We start from the raw sequence: 17639 nt of genomic DNA, 5'->3' as shown, positions 1-17639 counted from the left end.
TACAGCACAGTCAGCGTAAGCTGGTTTTATTACCATCGCCCAGGACACAAGCATGTTTTAACGAAGGGCCCCCGGGCAGCCCTCCTGCCTGGACTGGAGCCCTGAGGACAGAAACACCCTCCAGGAGCGGCTAGCTGTACTCCCTGTCAGAGCTCCACCGCCACCGCAGGTGGGGGCTTTCCCAAGGCCAGCTCAGAGGACTGCCCAGGTGCTGCTGCTCCGGGAGGTGCAAACTTGGGGATAGGGGAGGGGAGTGGGCAGGTCCCTCCAAATGTGGGGTGCCGTGGGCTGCAGAAGCAGATACTGGTGGGGCTGGGACTCTTGGTTGCTCAGATGACTTGGTGGCTGTCCAGAGGCTCCCACGAGCTCCGCCCCCACCTGCTGTGGCAGTTGCAGGGATGCTCGAAGGCTGCTGTCCCTCTAATAGTAGAGTTCCTGGTCCCACCAGCCTGGGAGAGAGAGGGAGAAAGGAGACTCAGTGCTGGGGGTGCCACTTAGGCAGGGCCAGGGGCTGAGAGGTCAGAGATTGGTGCTGGTTGCTATGGAGGGTCAAGGGCTTGGAGGCCAAGTGTTGAGGATCAAAGGTGGGTGCAGCTGCTCGAAAAACGTTTCAGTCCCCCGCCCCCCAGGCCCTCAGTCTCCACACTCACTCCCTGGGCAACAGCGAACTCCAAGCTTCCGGATCTCATCATAGACGAAGATGAGGATGCCGTAGGGCAGGGGGACCAGCCACCACTGGAACCTGAAGGCACATGGCAAGGTGAAGGCCATCCCAGGCCTGTGCCCCACAGCCCCTCCCTCTCCTGGCCCCTCACAGCCTCTCACCGAATGGGCATGAAGTTGAAAATGTTGGGCATGCCGGGGCAGTAGCACAGGAAGCAGCCGATGCAGACCTGGAACACGATGGCGATCACCAGGATCTTATTCCTGGGGGTGGGCAGGATAGGACAGGCCATTAGGAATTGGGGACTTGATGCAAATCAGGATACTGTGCGTCAAAGTAGGTCAGATGTCAGCAGCAGCAGGAAGGTGTTCTACAGACCGAACACTGGAGTGGCCCGGGCCTCTCAGCACCACCCCTTTAGTGAAATGAGGGGGCCGTGGCGGGGAGCTGTTGGTCAGTTAGAAAGGTTTTTTGGCATGTCAGCATCTGGCACTGGCACCCGCTAGCATTTGCCGGCTGTTCTAAACCACAGTCAGGATCTGATGGGAGTTGGGACCGGGGGTTGGAGGGCAGGAATGGGGCCCGCCAGGGACACCTGAAGAAGCCTTGCTGGAAGGCGGAGAGGCGGCGCGTCTTGCGGATGAGGACGTCGGCGATCTGGCACACCTCGATGCTGATGAAGAACACGGTATAGCAGGTGTACTGTTGGTACAGGCGCTGCCCGAATGTCTGCAGGCCAGGGGCAAACGGAAACAGCCTGAGTCCAGCCTGAGTCCTGGCGGAGAGCCTCTGCAGCCCACCGGGCATAGGGTCCCAGGGCCGTGAACCCCTAAATGCTCTCTCTGCCTTGCATCAGAGGGTGGGAGGTGGGGGGAAGGTGAGAGGCAGAGTCTGTCAGGTGTGCAGGACCCCAAACTGGGGCCCAGAAACCTCAGCCTAGCAGAGCTTGGATGACAGTGCCCGGGAAAACAGTAGGCTGGGCGACCGCTTTCATAGTGGAAGAGGGGAGGCACCCAAAAGAAAGGGCCTGGGAAAGGGGAATTGAAATCCTCAGATGGGATTTGCAAAGTCCAGTGACTCCAGGGGCCAGGCGGATGGCAAAAATAGGTGAGGCAGGCACCGCGGGCCTTTGGGGAACAGAGGGCACGTGCCCCATTTAAAGGGGGCAGCCACTATGCAGCCCATATCTTCAACACAGCTACTTTTTTTTTTTTTTTTCTGAGATGGAGTCTCACTCTATCACCCAGGCTGGAGTGCACTGGTGCGATCTTAGCTCACTGCAACCTCCAAATCCCAGGTTCAGGAGGTTCTCCTGCCTTAGCCTCCCAAGTAGCTGGAATTACAAGCATGCGCCACCATGCCTGGCAACACAGCCCCTTCTAATACCAGCTAACTGTGGGGATCCCCGACTGCTCCAGGTACCGAGTGTTGCACGCGCATTAGCTCATTTAATCCTCTGGGTAACCCTAGGAGGTAGATCAGTGGTGCTGGAACTTGAACATGCATGAGAATCCCAGCAAGGGCTCCCAGAGGGCTGGGATAGAGCCTGAGAATTTGTGTTTCAAACAAGTTCCCAGGTGATGCTGATGCTGCTGGTCTGGGAACAAACTGAAAACCACTGAGGTAGACTTTGGTATTCTCTCTACTTTGCAGGTGAAAAAACAGGCACAGCAAGGCAAAGCAACCTGCCCAGGGTTACACAGCTTGTGAGGAGCAGTACCAGACCATGAGTCCAAGCAGTCTGGCTTCAATGTCTATCTTAACCATGACAGAAAATGTTTAAGGGAAATATCCTCGTCCGTATGGAACTGGCAGGGAGTCTGGGTGTCCGGGATGCTCTGGCTGAACTCAGTCACATGTGGAGGAACAAGTGGGCTGCACATAAGGCAAGTGGCCCTGGGAAGGAGGGAGCCCAGGGATGGGAGGGGGTGGGATGAGGCTCACCCACTCCTGGCCGTAGCTATCCTGCAGATCTTGTAGGTGGTGGTCCTCCCACTGCGCCCGCAGCCCCACGCACAGCAGTGGGAACCAGCCCTCCTGGGCCATGGCCGTGAAGTAGTCAGTGAAGCCAGCAAAGGACTGAATGGCACCTGGAGAGAGGCAAGGGGACACAGGGAGACACAGATGGACACAGAGACAGGGACATGGGAAGAGAGGGACGTGGAGAGACAGGGACACAGATACACAAAGGTCAAGGACATACAGAGACGGACACAGGAAGAGAGACAAGGACATGAAGAGACAGGGACACAGATACACAAAGAAGGTCAAGGACACAGAGACAGAGACGCAGAAACAGAGACACAGAGGCAGAGAGAGACAGAAGCAGGGACAGAGAGAAAAAGACACATCCAGGACCCAAAAAGGCAGAAATAGGCAATGACTCAGAGACAGGGTCATGGAGAGCAAGGGCAGAGACAGAGCAGGGACACAGTGGAACCAGAGAGATCGTCACAGACGGGGACACGGAGGACAATGCAGACCCAGGACCAAATGCAGACACCGAGGTCCAGAAGCAGCCAGAGCCCAAGGCAGAGCCCCCCGCCTCCAGGCTCCCTGGCCCACGGGCACCCACCAATCTGGAAGTAGGAGTAGGCAGCCAGAGGCTCGTTGACCAATCTGTCGCGCTTTGGGTTGCGTGGACGCAGGTGCATGATGTCGCTCTCGGCTTTTTCATATGCCAGGGACACAGATGGGAACTGGCCAGGAGTGGAAGGAACTGGGACTGAGGGTTTGGCTGGGCCCCTGTCCCCTCCACTCCAGGTCCCCCTTCCCCCACTTGTGGGCAGGAACAGGACTGAGGTTAGCAGGCAGGACCTGCAGGGACGGCACAGCCACACCAGCCTGGACAGCCTGGGCCCCACTGGCCCCTGGGTGTTGGCATCCTGGTGTCCATCTTCTTAAGAACATCTGCTTCTATCTTCTCCCTCTGTCTCCCTCTCTCTCTCTTTCTGTTCCTCACTCTGTTCTGTTTCTCTGTCCCTGTCTCCGGTGTAATTCTCTTGTGACTGTATCTCTGCTTTTGTGCGTTTCTGCGTTACTCCCTATCTCTGTGTATCTTCAGTCTCTTGGTGTCACCGTGCCCCCTTATCTGCTTGTGCCTAGAGTGGCAGCAGAGCATACTGACCACGACCACAGGCTGTGGAACCTGTGACTGCCCGGACTCAAGGCACAGCCAGGCCACTTATTTGCCCAGTGACCTAGGACAAGCCACTCTACCTGTCTATGCCTCGATGAGCTCATCAGTAGAGGTGATAGTAACAAAACTCATCTCATAGCGTGGTTATGAGTACAATATTAAGGAAATGATTGTGTGTCTGGCCCAGAAAAAGCACAATGTAAATGTTACCGAATACATACCTGTCCACCCAGCCATACCTCTGTCTGCGTTCGTGACTGTATCTGTGGCTCTTTTCCGTCTGTCTGCCATGGAGTCTATCTGAGGGCGTTTATTTGTCCATGTCTGTTTAGGGGCACGTGTCTGTGATTCAGGTTTGGCTAGATACCTGTTCTGTTTCCATCTCTGTCTGAGTATCTGTATCTGAGTCCCCGTGTGTGCGTGTCGGCCCTGGGCCTACCCGAGTGTCTGCCTGTGTGTGCATGGCTGTAGGTCTGTCCATTTAGGTCTGTCCACCTGCCTGCCACCCGTGTGTCCTGCACTGGCTGTCATTGCACACACAGGTCTTGTCTGTCACTCTGTGCCCAAGAGTGTCTGTGGTGGTCTCTGTCCCTCCTGTCCATCTGTGGGCAAGTGTCTCTGGGCACCCTGTGGATGGGTACCCTGGGCTATGGACTCACAATGTCAGTGCAGAGTTCGATGAAGAGGATGGTGATGCACCCGAGGGGCAGGGGCACACTGACGGTGATGTAGATGAGGTAGGGCGTTAGCTCCGGGATGTTCTTGGTCAACGTGTAGGCAATAGACTTCTTCAGGTTGTCAAAGATCAGTCGACCTGTGGGGTCGGGCAGGCACCTCAGCCTCCTCACAGCCCTCTCCCTCCTGTGCCCACACCGCCTACCCCCTCCCTGGCCTGGCCCGGACCCTGCTCCACGCCTGTCACAATGGAGGCGAAGTTGTCATCCAGCAGGATCATGTCAGCTGCATTTTTGGCAGCATCCGAGCCAGCGATGCCCATGGCTACTCCGATGTCTGCCTTCTTCAGAGCTGGGGAGTCATTCACACCATCCCCTGTGACAGCCACAATCGCACCCTGCAGGCAGTGGGTGCAGGTGGGTGGGCGGGTGGTGAGAGGCCGGCCCAGGACCAGCCCCGCCCCTCTGCCCACCTGCTGCCCTCATTAGCAGGGCTCACCAGCCGCTGGCAGCTCTCCACGATCACCAGCTTCTGCTGGGGGCTGGTGCGCGCAAACACCATTTCGGGGTGGGTGCGCAGGGCTTCGACTAGCTCCGATGGGTCCATGTCCTTCAGCTGCATGCCATTGATCACACAGGCACGGGCGTCCCTGGGGAGGTGATGGGAAGACCTCACTGGGACCTTAGTCTGTGCCAGATGTGGGGAGAACCCCGGGAGGTCTGGGGGGGACTTACTTGTGATTAACCTGGTCCACGGGCACACGGAGGCGGGCAGCGATGTCCTCTACCGTCTCGCTGCCTTCCGAGATGATGCCCACACTGGCTGCAATGGCCTTGGCGGTGATAGGGTGGTCACCCGTCACCATGATCACCTGTAGGTGGAACCAGCGGATCCCTGACCCCTTCAGATCAGCCCAATCCCCCTGTCCTCCCTGGGAGACATCTGCTGATACACGTGTTCATTTACTTGACCAAACGTGACCACCTGCTACATGTCTGGGATATAGCAGAGACAAAAGAGACAAAAATCCCCGTCCTTGAGGAGCTGACATTCTAGTGGGGGTGACAGAAAATAAAGAAATGAATTATATAGAATGTTACAAGGTGGGAAAAACATACTAAGCTTGGTGGAGAAAATGGTGACTCGATTTTAAGTGTACCCAGGGAAGGGCTTATTGAGAAGGTGACATCTGAGCAGAGACCTGTAAGAGGCGAGAGAGTTGGCCACGTGGAAAGCTGGGGGAAGAGTGCTCCTGGCAGAGGGAACAGCAGGTGCAAAGGCCCTGAGGTGAGGACAGGCCCAAACTGTCGGAGGAACAGCAGGGAGGACAGCATAACCGCAGAGGAGTGAACAAGGAAAGAGGGCCAAGGAATGAGCTTAGAAAGGTAACAAGGCCCTGATCTAACAGGGCCTTAGAGACATGGGAAGGGCTTGGGCACTGCCTGCCTGGCCTTGGCTTTCCCACCCTTGTTTTGTGTTTGAGGAACCACTCCTCTCCCCTAGACCATCAGTTGCAGTGAGGTCCCTGGCTAAGACTGAGGAAGAAAGCCCAGACCTGGCCAATCAATGTCTTCCATCCCCCAGCCACAGTGACTGGCTCAGGGATGAATGAGTGACCCAATCTGGTGCTACTGAAAAAGAGGCACTCTCTTTTTGTGGGGTGGCTAAACAGGTGGGAGTTAAGTTCGAGCTGCTTGAGCAGGGGTGTGTGTGTCCCCAAGTGGAGGGAGTGCTTGCAAATAAAGCCAGCAGAGAGAAGAGCAGAGCTGAGACATGGAGAAAGGAAAATTCCTAATGACACTGAGCTCCTGGAGCCAGCTATACCTGAAGCTTATTCCCCAGAATTTTTCAGTATCATAAACCAATGCATTTTTGCTCAAGCCAGTTTCAGGTGGGTTTGTCATGGGGTTCTTCAACCCAAATCCCGCTGCCATCTTCTGTCCTCACCCCACTTGTTCCTCCCCACAGTGACATACCCGGATGCCTGCCGTGCGACACTTGAGCACAGCATCAGGGACAGTGGCCCGGGGTGGGTCAATCATGGATACAAGTCCTGCAAAGCAGAGGCCGCTAGATGGAAAGTTCATGTCCTCCACGTCGAAGGCATAGCCGGGCGGGTAGTCCTTCTCATTCAGGTAGAGCTGGCAAAAGCCTGGCCGGAAACAGGGAAGTCAGGGAGGAGCCCTGGGCAGACCCTTCCTTAGCAGGGTCAGGAAATGAGTAAAATAACCAGGCCCCTTGCACCAAACACCTATGGATGCCTGACCCTGTGCTGACCCCTTCAGTCACATTATCTGAATCTACCCTCACAACCACCCTGTGAGGCCCATTCTCATCTTACAGATGAGGAAACTGAGGCTCAGGGGACATTTCTTGCCAGAGGTCACACAGCAAGTAAAAGGCCCAGAATTGGACCACAGATCTGTTTTCTAGGGTAGAGGCAGGGAAGTTTAAGGCGTCAGGACAAAAATTGGGAGAGGTCAGAGGTCAGGATAAGGATGAAAAGTCCAGGTGAGGACTGGGGTCAAGGTAAAAAGTGAGGACAGACAGGAGTCAGGACTGGTACAAGGAAAGTCAAGGGTGAGGCTGTGGACTAGGACAGATCAGCCAGCAGCCAGGGATGAGGACGGTCAGGGCTGGGCCTGGAGGGGTGGGCAGGGTCTGTGGTAGCTCCTCCTCCCACCTAGAGTCTCCTCCCCTGCCCAGGGATCTCACCGAGCACGCGTTCGCCCAGGCCTCCGAGGCTGAGGTAGGCGGTCTGGAAGGCCTCGCGCCACTGCTCGTCCAGCGGCAGTTCCTGGCCCTTGATAAGGATGGAGCTGCAGCGCTCCAGCACGCGCTCGGGGGCGCCCTTCATCACCAGCAAGTGTCGCGGGTCCCGCGGGTCCTCCAGCGTATGGATGGACAGCTGTGGGCGGGGAGGGGCGGGGGAACAGGGCGGGCCTGAGGAGAGCGGCGGGGCCGAGAGCTCGGTGCGGGGCCTGAGAGCTGCGGGGAAGGGTGAAGGTGGAAGATGGGGGCTTGTGTAGAGAGGTCCTTGGTAGACGGTGAGCGTTAAGGCGGGGCTAGGCGCATGCTGTGAGTGTGGCCTGGGGCTGGGCCCGAGGTGGGCGGGACCAGGCCATGGGCGGGGCCGGCTGCGCACCTGGAACTTGTTGGTGGAGTTGAAGGGGATCTCGCAGACTTTTGGGAAGCGGTCGCGGTAGCCCATGGCGTTGCCCAGCGTCAGCTCCGAGAACTTGAGCAGCGCCGTCTCCGACGCGTCTCCGATCACGATGCGCTGGAAGCGGGGGCCGGTGTCAGGGGCGAAGCCGGCTACACTTGCCTCCCGGGATTCCCTGGAGGCCCCTTGGCTCTCACCTTGGGCACGGGCACTGCATCCTGGCCGGACTTGAAGGCAGCGCGGTTGCACAGGGTGAGCACCCGGCACAGCGCCCGCCATGTTTCCGAGGACTGGTCAAACGTCTGCCCTGCAGACCAGGTGTCCAGGCTGGGTCCCGCATGGCGGCTCTCCCGGACCAGAACAGAGCCCCCTCCTCCTAGGCTCATGTCGCGGGCCCCTTCCCCAGACCTCGGTGGGATTGGGTTCCACCCAACCCTGAGGGACCCAACCCCAGGATGACCCTTCCCTCTAGGCCCAGTAGCGAGTCTCCTTTGAGACCTGGAGCCGAGCCGCCCTGCCTTCGTACAAAGCCCTCCCTACCTCCCTAGCCCCCTTCAGGTCTCCACCATCCACCAGATCCTGCCCTGGCCCCTGTGCCCTCCCTGCCCCACACCTGACTGGTCTTCTGTGGTGTCAGCTGTGTGGATGTGGTTGTCAAACCACAGATGCGACACAGTCATGCGGTTCTGAGTGAGAGTCCCTGTCTTGTCTGAGCAGATCACTGAGGTGGAGCCCAATGTCTCCACCGCCTCCAGGTTCTTGACCACGCAGTTCTTACTGGCCAGGCGCTTGGCTGTCAGGGACAGGCAGACCTGGGGAACGGGTGAGCACCGCAGGCTGGGGATCCACCCTTGCTTCCAGTCCTCTTCCCCGCCTCACAGAACTTGGAAGGCTTTACCCCAGCCGCGGGGCTGCATGTGCAACGTGCTTCTGCAAAAACCAGGTGTTTGTTTCTTGGCCCCAGCTTTTGTTGAGCCTGTGCTTTGTTTGGGGCTCCTTCCCCAGTCTGCCCAGATACAGTAGCCAGGCCTCTCTCTGAGCTGTCCCAGCCGAGGTTCTGAAAATTCTCTTCACACAATCAAAATGAGAAGAGGAACCTTCCCCGCACCTTCCCGGGGGCTGGTCTGGGGCTGGGTGCTGACTGTGGAAGGCCCTGTGACATGCTGGCTGGCTGCACAGGACCTCAGCCTCTTCCGGTTAAGGACCTGGCCTCATCGTCTCTGTGCCCTCAATGTGTGGCAGGCTTGCATCGGGACGCACTTGCTGAATGAGTGGATGATGGGAAGGTGGGAGAGTGTATGGGAGCTGAGTGAACAGATGGACAGGCAGGGAGGTGATGGGGGGAGTGTGGAGAAAAGAACAGATGGTTGGGTAGGCCCCTCAGCTCCCTGCATTCCCGCCTGCCCCCACTCACTGTGACAGTGGCCAGCAGCCCCTCAGGCACATAGGCCACCACGATGGCCATGAAGAAGACCATGGCCCGCAGGAAGGTGTAGCCAATGCACATGGCCACGATAAAAAACGTGGCACCGAAGAGAATGGCCAGGCCCGCGATGATGTCCACAAAATGCTCGATCTCAATAGCGATGGGCGTCTTCTCGTTTTCCACCCCCGACGCCAGCGACGCGATGCGCCCAATGATGGTGCGGTCGCCTGTGTTCACCACCAGGCCCTGCGCGGTGCCTGCAGGGGGGCCAAGGAGTGACTCAGGAATAGGGGGCAGCAGTGGGGTGTGCACTGCCGTGTGAGCTGACAGTCACCGCCAGCGGAAGATGTGACCTGGGGAGAAGGGAGCGACAGTGGGAGACAGAGAAGCAGTGTGCCCCGGGGAGGTGGCAGTCATGCGGGGGAGAGACAAGGAGGCAGAAGCCCCCTGTCCTAGAAGGTAGCAGGAGAGGGACTGGTGGAGGCAGCAGTTACTGGGCAGGCAGGCCCAGTAGACAGACCCTCAAGGCACATGGTGGAGAAGAAGGCAATGTTGCGGGTCTCCAAGGGGCTCTCGTGCGTGCACTCGGGTGAGCGGGTCTGCGGCTCGGACTCCCCCGTCAGTGAGGAGTTGTCCACCTTGCAGCCCTGGGCCGCCAGGATGCGGATGTCGGCGGGCACTCTGTCCCCGCCTTTCATCTCCACCAGGTCGCCCACCACCAGCTGGTCGGCGTTGATCTGGAACTTGTCTCCATCACGAATGACAGTGGCTTGCTGCGGGGCAGGGACACCAAAGTTGAGGTGGACTTTGAGGGGGTGGGAGCTGCTGCACGTGGGGAGGTAGAGGATAGAGAGAACTGGGACCCATGGGGAAAGATGGAAGCCACGGATGAGGGGCAGGTTGGGCCTGATGGGAGGAGGCTACCCGAGCAGTCTGGAGTCTCTGGGATCTGGAGTGGCTGGGTGCTGGGGAACCCACCTGTGGCACAAGGTTCTTAAAGCTGGCGATGATGTTGGTGCTCTTGAATTCCTGGTAGTAGCCAAAGCAGCCAGTGACGACAACCACAGCAATGAGAGCGATTGCCAGGTACAGCTGGGGACAGGGACAGGGCTGGAGTTATTCAGAGGGGCTGGAAGCTGCCTACCTGAGGCCACCCGCCTGCTCCCTGGTGCCCTGGTGTTCTTGGTTTTCCCCATGCTTTTCCCCGCCTACTAAGAAGCTCATGCACCATTCCCTGTAGCCTTTAGCCCCCTTCCCACGTCCCTCATACCCCACACTCGGCCTGCCCTGTCTTCTTAGTGTCTTGTGTTCCTGTGTATATTTCATATCCTCTGGCCCTGAATCCTCAGTCTTCCGTGTCCCCATATCTGTGACTTGTGCCCCAAATCACTGTGTGCCTTGGTCTGACACATTCCCTTCTCCTGTGTCCCCAAGCCTTGCATTCCCCATGTCCACTGTCCCATGTCTCCTCCTGTCCCCATGGTCTGTATTCCCCATGTCTCCAGTTTCACATCCTGGGTTTTCCATAATCTGCTGCCACCTTTGTGTTCCCAGGGCCCCCTTGTCCCTGCGTCCTCACATCCCCATCCCTGCATGTGCTGCGGACCTTGTGCGTCATGGTTTGTGTCCTCCGTGGCCACGGCCCCCGTATTCCAGCTCCCCAGTCACTGTGTCCGGTGTCTCCCATGTCTGCGTATCTCCAAGTTCCCATCCTGTGTCCCATGACCATGACTTTTCAAGCCTCTGTCTGATGTCACATGTCCCTGAGTCCCCATGTCCCTTGCCCTGATCTCTGCCATATGTCCCATGTCCCTTGCCCTGCACCTCCATTTCCTCTCTGTCTCTGTGCTTCTATGTCTCATGTTTTGTGTCTCTCCATGTGCTGTGTCCTGAGGCTTGTATCCCTGCCGTGGTGTCCCATGTCTGAGTCCCAGGGTCTCCTGTTCCCCATGCCCCAGTCTGTCCTGTGTCTGCACTGCGTGTCCTCTGCTTCCAAGTCCCATCTCTTTTTTTTTTTAAGTTGTAGTCTCACTCTGTCACCCAGGCTGGAGTGGCAGTGGCACGGTCTCCGCTCACTGCATCCTCCACCTCCCGGGTTCAAATGATTCTCCAAGGCCGGGAGCGGTGGCTCAAGCCTGTAATCCCAGCACTTTGGGAGGCTGAGACAGGCGGATCATGAGGTCAGGAGATCGAGACCATCCTGGCTAACACGGTGAAACCCGGTCTCTACTAAAAAATACAAAAATCTAGCCAGGCGAGGTGGCGAGCACCTGTAGTCCCAGCTACTCGGGAGGCTGAGGCGGGAGAATGGTGGGAACCCAGGAGGCGGAGCTTGCAGTGAGCTGAGATCTGGCCACTGCACTCTAGCCTGGGTGACAGAGCAAGACTCCGTCTCAAAAAAAAAAAACAAAAACAAATGATTCTCCTGCCTGAGCCTCCCGAGTAACTGGGATTACAGGTGCCCGCCACCATGCCTGGCTAATTTTTGTAATTTTAGTAGAGACAGAGTTTTGCCATGTTGGCCAGGCTGGTCTCGAACTCCTGACCTCAGGTGATCTGCCTGCCTCAGCCTCCCAAAGTGCTGGGATTACAGGCGTGAACCACGCGTCCGGCCTCCAGGTCCCATCTCTTACGTATTGCATTGCTATACTCTTTATGCCCCCACCTATGTCCCCATACCCGAGACTCACCCAGTGTCCCTGTGTCCTTGGGTCTGCCCCATCCATATCCCAATGTCCTCCACGCGCCGCGACCCCTGTCTTGAGACTTGTTCCTCTATCCCCATCCTCCTCTGCCCCTCTTGTCCCAAGGCCCATTCTCAGTGTACTCCATTCCCAGGTCCCCATGTCCCAAGCCTGCCCCCGCAACATGACTCACATTGTCGTCGGTGGTGAGGTCCCCCTCACTGGCCTGAATGGCAAAGGCAATGAGGCAGATGGCGGCAGCCACCCACATGAGGCACTGCAGGCCCCCAGCCAGCTGCCTGGCGAACTTGACATACTCTGGGGTGCCCCGTGGTGGCCGCAGCGCGTTGGGCCCGTCCCGCAGCAGCAGCTCAGCAGCCAGGCTCACAGACAGGCCCTGGGACAGAGGGGTAGGGCAAGGCGGTGCTGGGGGCTTTCCTCCACATGCACACCCTGAAGGAAGCCCCCTGCCTCGGTTTCACTTCCCCAGCTCGGTCTGTCCTGCTCCTTCTCATCTTTTTGTCTCTTGGTTCCTGCCCCCACCCCGTCTCTCCCTCCCTCCTTCAATCTTTCCCTTTGTCTGTCTCTCCTCGCTCACCTTTCTGTGTGTCTCTCTCCTGCTGCTCTCTCTGTATTTGTCTCTGCCTTTTCTGTGTTGCTATCTCTTTTCATCTACTCCTCTCTCCATCTCTGTGTCTAACCCTTTCTCTCTAATGCTTTCTCTCTTCTCTCCCTCTCCGTCTCTCCATCTCCCTCCCTGTCTCTTTCCTTCTCTCCCTCTCTCCCTCTTTCTCCCCTCCCCATCTCCCTCCCTCTCTCCTTCCCTCTGTCCCTCTCTCCCTCTCTCTATCTCCCTCCTTCCGTCTCCCTCTTGCTCCCTCTCTCCCCCTCCCCTCTCTGGACCCTCCCAGTCTCCAGCTCACCTTGGTGGCACTGGTCTGGTATTTCTGTTCCAGCTCCGCCACTGACAGCTGGTGGTCATTCTGTGTGGTGGGGTGGGGCAGGATGCTTGTTCTGGGCTCTCCTGGCCCCCTCCCTGCCCACTTGTGTGGTTACCAGCCCACCCTCCAGCTCGCGGCCCTCCCCAGCCAGAGCTCACAATCTCCATCTCCTTCTTCATGTTCTCCAGCTTCTCCTTCCTCTTGCCACCCCCGCCGCCCGCCTTCTTCTTCTTGCTCATCTTGGCAGCCATGTCCCCGCCAGGGCCAGGACCCAGCTCCACTGAGTAGAGCTCGTAGTTCTCCTGGGGATGGATGGGATGGAGGGAGGGAGGCCTCAGATTCCACTGCAACCCCTGTCCCTACCACACCCCGGACCCCTGGGCCCCACTCACGGCCTTCCCCATGGTGCCCGGTGCCTGTGCTCCCACCCGACAGAGCCTGGGCCTGGACCAGTCCTGATATACCCAGGGAGGGCAGGGGGTGGAGCAGAACCGCCCAACCACAGCTGATTACAGGGCTCCTTGGGGCGACCTCTAGGCCTGGGTGCCTCAGGCATTCCCTCCTGGGCTGCTCCCCCCACCCAGATCCCCCCATGTCAACCCGCCCTGAGATCAGGGAGCCCCTGGGAACAACCCCAGCAACAAGAAGAACAAAGATAAGGTTTGCTCCTATGGGCATTGTGCTGAGGGCTTCCATGTGCTAACTTATTTAACCTTCCAATAACCCTTTGAGGGGACAAGACCCCTTACAGATGGGGAAACTAAGGCATGGAGGGGTTGAGTCACTCTCATATAGCTCCATCACAGGCTAGGATGTAATGGAGTGAGAACCAGATCGGCTGGCTGCAGAGTGTCCTCTTTCAGTCTAAATAGCACGTGCCTGAAGAGGCAAGGAAGAGGAGGGTGCTCCCACACTTTTTTTTTTTTTTTTGAGATTGAGTCTCGCTCTGTCACCCACGCTGGAGTATAGTGGTGTGATTTCGGCTCACTGCAATGTCTGCCTCCCGGGTTCAAGCAATTCTCCTGCCTCAGCCTCCTGGGTAGCTGGGATTACAGGCGCACACCACCACACCTGGCTAATTTTTGTACTTTTAGTAGAGACAGGGTTTCACCATGTTGGCCAGGCTGGTCTCAAACTCCCGACCTCAGGTGAACCACCCGCCTTAGCCTCCCAAAGTGCTGGAATTACAGGCAGAAGCCACCACACCCTGCCATGCTTACAACACTCTCTGTGGTGGCTGAATGTTTACTGAACTCTGACTATTCATGTGGGCTGGGTATGCTCTGTGTGTCACTGGAATGGTTTCCTTAGCATCTAACAGCAGCCCTGTAAAGCGATGTTCTCTTAGCCCCTACCAGGGACTTTGCAGAAGATTTCAACATCTAAGAATTAGGGACAGGGTTCCAGCCCAGGCTTGACCCCAGAGCCTGGCTCTTGTATGGCACCACCAATGGAAAAACCCGAACTTCACCGTAGCAGCACCATACACATGCCATGTTCTGCACGTGTGACCTCACAGGTCTTTGCAAAAAAACCCTGTGCAGGCGGCACTATCATTCCTGTTGTGCAGAGGGGGAAACTGAGGCTCAGAGGGACTCACATATCCAGCTAGAGCCTTTACAGCTCTCAACCATTCCCTGTCCCTACCCCAGATGGGGAAACCAAGGTGCAACATGGGGAAAGGATGTGTCCGAGGGTCTTGGCGTGAGCTTGGTGTTTGGTGACAGATGCCAGGAAGCCTGGGGACTCCCTCCTCATCCCTCAGGTAGGGGGACCTCCATGGGCAGTAGTGAGGGACTAGGCCAGTGGAATGGTGGGGACCTTGGTATGTTATGGGGTGGGCATGTCTCCAGGAGCAGGTGAGAGTGCACCTGATAAGATAACTGCGCTGGCAATGTCCTTCTCCGCTGGGGCAGGTCACCTGGGAAACTCAAAGCTGCTGGGCAGCCGGAGCTCCTCCCCACACCCACATGGCTGGTCATCCCCAGCCTGCTAGAAGAAACCTCCAAAGAGGACGTGGCGTGGGGCCGCACACTGTCTTTGCAGTGAATCTACCCGCTCACTGGGCGCTTGTCAGCTCTGAGCCGTGTTAGACAGCTTGTGTCACCCCTCTGCTTACAACCCTCCAAAGCCTTCCCTTCCCACTCAGAATAAACTCTGCACTCCTTCCTGCAAGATCTGGCCCTGGTCACCTGTCCTGCCTCCATCGCTACTAGGTTTCCAGGGACACTGGCCTCTCTGCTGCACTTTGCACAGACCAAGGTCGTTCCTGCGTCAGGACCTTGGCACTTACAGCTCCTTCTGCCTGGGCCCCCTTCCTTAGATGTCTGCACTGGCTTTCTCACCTCCTTCAGGTCTCAGCTCAAATGTCACCTCTTCAGAGAGTCCACTCTGTAATACTGCACACCACTGTGTTCTGTTCCTTTACCCCACTGTATCTACACCGCTTGCTCCAACCCGACACTGCGTCTCCTTTTTTTTTGTTTGGTGTTCATTAGAAGGAGGACTGGGCCAGGCACCGTGGCTCATATCTGTAATCCTAGCACTCTGGAAGGCTGAGGCGGATGGATCACCTGAGGTCAGGCGTTTGAGACCAGCCTGGCCAACATGGTGAAACCCTGTCTCTACTAAAAATACAAAAATTAGCTGAGCATGGTGGTGCACACCTGTAATCCCAGCTACTTGGGAGGCCAAGGCAGGAGAATCACTTGAACCTGGAAGGTGGAAGTTGCAGTGAGCCAAGATCGTGCCACTGCACTCCAGCCTGGGTGACAGAGTGAGACTGTCTCAAAAAAAAAAAAAAAAAAAGATAAAAATAGATAATAGATGTTAGACAAATAGATGGATACATAAATGATAAATGATAGATGATTGATAGATAGAATTGTTTTTTTTGAGACGGTCTTTCTCTATCGCCCAGGCTGTAGTGCAGTGGCATGATCTCGGCTCACTGCAACCTCTGTCTCTTGGATTCAAGCAATTCTTGTGTCTCAGCCTCCCGAGCAGCTGGGATTACAGGCACCCGCCACCGTGCCTGACTAATTTCTGTATTTTTAGTAGAGATGGAGTTTCACCATGTTGGCCAGGCTGGTCTCGAACTCCTGGTCTCAAGTGATCCACCCACCTCGGCCTCTCAAAGTGCTGGGATTACAGGCGTGAGCCACCGTGCCTGGCCAAAATTCTTGAAATTTTTGGCTGAATCATTTGAGAGCAAGTTGGAGACAGGATCCCCTTTATCCATACTTAGGCATGTGTCTTCTATGAAAAAGGACATTTCCTTACATAATCCCAGTCTAATGAACAAACTCAGGAAATTAACATTAATCAAACACTAATAAATAATCTAGAGCAAGCTTGTCCAACCCATGGCCTGCGGGCCGCATGTGGCCTAGGACTGCTTTGAATGCTATCCAATACAAATTTGTAAACTTGCTTAAAACATTATGAGATTTGTTTGTGATTTTATTTTTTTTTTAGCTCATCAGCTAGCGATAGTGTTAATGTATTTTATGTGTGACCCAGGACAATTCTTTTCCAAGATTGGACACCCGTGATTTAGAGGATTTATTTGAATTTCCCCAGTTTTCCCACTAATGTCCTTTTCCTAGCGCAGGATCCAGTCCGGGACCACACCTCACGTTCTGTTGCTGTGTCTCCTTGGCTTCCTCCATTGCGTGATGATTCCTCCGTCTTTCCTTATCTTTCGTGACCTTGGCATTTTGGAAGAGTATGAGTCAGTGATTTTGTAGACTGCTCGGTGTGGGTTTGCTGCTGGTTCTCCGTGATTAGGTTCGGGTTGTGTGCTTTTGGCAGGAACACAGAAGGCATGTGTGTCCCCCCAACCTCACTGTGTCAGGCCATGCCCCATTTTTGAGTCTGTAACTTGTCTGGAGCAGGGTGGACATGGTGGGGAGGGGTCTCAAGAGCCTTAGGGAGTGATCAGGCCATTCTATGCCCTCTTTACTTTCTACTCAAAACAGTGCCACAGCCAGGGCTGGCACCCAGCTGCCCTGGTGGTTAAAGTAATTGAAATATAACCATTGCCTGAGCCCCCAGCACTTCCCCTAAGACTCCAGACCTCCCACACCCGACCCCTTAAAGTGGATGCCTGTGGCAGCCCCAAGGCCTTGTCCTTTTTTTTTTTGTTTGTTTGAGACGGAGTCTTGCTCTGTCGCCCAGGCTGAAGTGGTGTGATCTTGGCTCACTGCAACCTCCACCTCCTGGGTTCAAGCGATTCTCCTGCCTCAGCCTCCCAAGTAGCTGGGACTACAGGCGCGTGCCACAACGCCCAGCTACTTTCTGTAGTTTTAGTAGAGACAGGGTTTTGCCATGTTACTCAGGCTGGTCTCCAACTCCTTACCTCAAGTAATCCACCCGCCTCGGCCTCCCAAAATTCTGGGATAACAGGCATGAGCCACCACACCCAGCCACTTTTGTCCATTCTGACCATCCCCTGCTCAGCTAGGTTCATGGGTAAATACTTTTACCTACTCCCTTGATTTTGTAGTCTTCAGATGGTACGCAAGTTCTGTGTTTTTGTGGGGAGGGTCTTTGCTTGTGCAATGTATTATTTCACCGTGTGTCTAAGCAATACTAACCCCTGTCTCTGGGAGGTGAACACAGAGGCCTTAGTCCACAGGCAGGATCTGATAAGTTGGGAAGTGTTCCAAGTCTTTGGCACCTTGGAATGAAGCCTGGGTGGACCACACGATGCCATTTCAGGCAGATGGACAACCTCTAGCACAACTCAGGGGCAAAGAAACTTCTCACAAGAATGTTGCAAGCGTGACACGGTCCACAGTAGTGCAAGTTTCTCTGAGCCTGGGGTGCATAGAACATTGGAAACTTTTTTGAGAACAATTAGTGGTCAGAATTGAAAAAATTTTTTTTTTCTTGAGAAAGAGGGGGCAGAGGACAGACTATTTTTTTTTTTTTTTTTTTTTTTTT

The 17639-nt window shown here is 56.0% G+C and overlaps 1 protein-coding gene across 1 annotated transcript; it reads right to left on the bottom strand.

Annotated features, from left to right (window-relative positions):
• On the bottom strand, positions 1 to 13119 carry ATP4A (ATPase H+/K+ transporting subunit alpha). The gene is made up of 22 exons (XM_023196951.1): positions 13085 to 13119; positions 12851 to 12994; positions 12675 to 12734; positions 11945 to 12148; positions 10046 to 10159; positions 9588 to 9840; positions 9056 to 9324; positions 8255 to 8453; positions 7839 to 7948; positions 7624 to 7758; positions 7194 to 7386; positions 6455 to 6630; positions 5213 to 5349; positions 4977 to 5127; positions 4707 to 4875; positions 4463 to 4617; positions 3240 to 3363; positions 2609 to 2754; positions 1260 to 1393; positions 826 to 927; positions 651 to 742; positions 1 to 449 (listed from the first exon to the last, which is right to left on the bottom strand). The coding sequence occupies exons 1-22, from the start codon at positions 13094 to 13096 to the stop codon at positions 421 to 423; spliced, it is 3108 nt and encodes a 1035-aa protein (XP_023052719.1). The 5' UTR covers positions 13097 to 13119; the 3' UTR covers positions 1 to 420.
• Positions 13120 to 17639: the final 4520 nt, after the last annotated feature.

The sequence above is a fragment of the Piliocolobus tephrosceles genome, chromosome 21, assembly GCF_002776525.5.
Source record: "Piliocolobus tephrosceles isolate RC106 chromosome 21, ASM277652v3, whole genome shotgun sequence".
NCBI classification, from domain to species: domain Eukaryota; kingdom Metazoa; phylum Chordata; class Mammalia; order Primates; family Cercopithecidae; genus Piliocolobus; species Piliocolobus tephrosceles.
Note: the sequence above shows the minus strand (reverse complement) of the source record. Positions and strands in the feature narration are given on the sequence as shown.

Excerpts from the sequence above, each read along its gene's own strand:
- ATP4A (XM_023196951.1), bottom strand. Across the intron at positions 4,618-4,706 it reads TGTGACAGGCGTGGAGCAGG|GTCGACTGATCTTTGACAAC; the intron begins GTCCGGGCCAGG and ends CCGACCCCACAG. Across the intron at positions 3,364-4,462 it reads TCGAACTCTGCACTGACATT|TTCCCATCTGTGTCCCTGGC; the intron begins GTGAGTCCATAG and ends ACTCCTGGCCAG.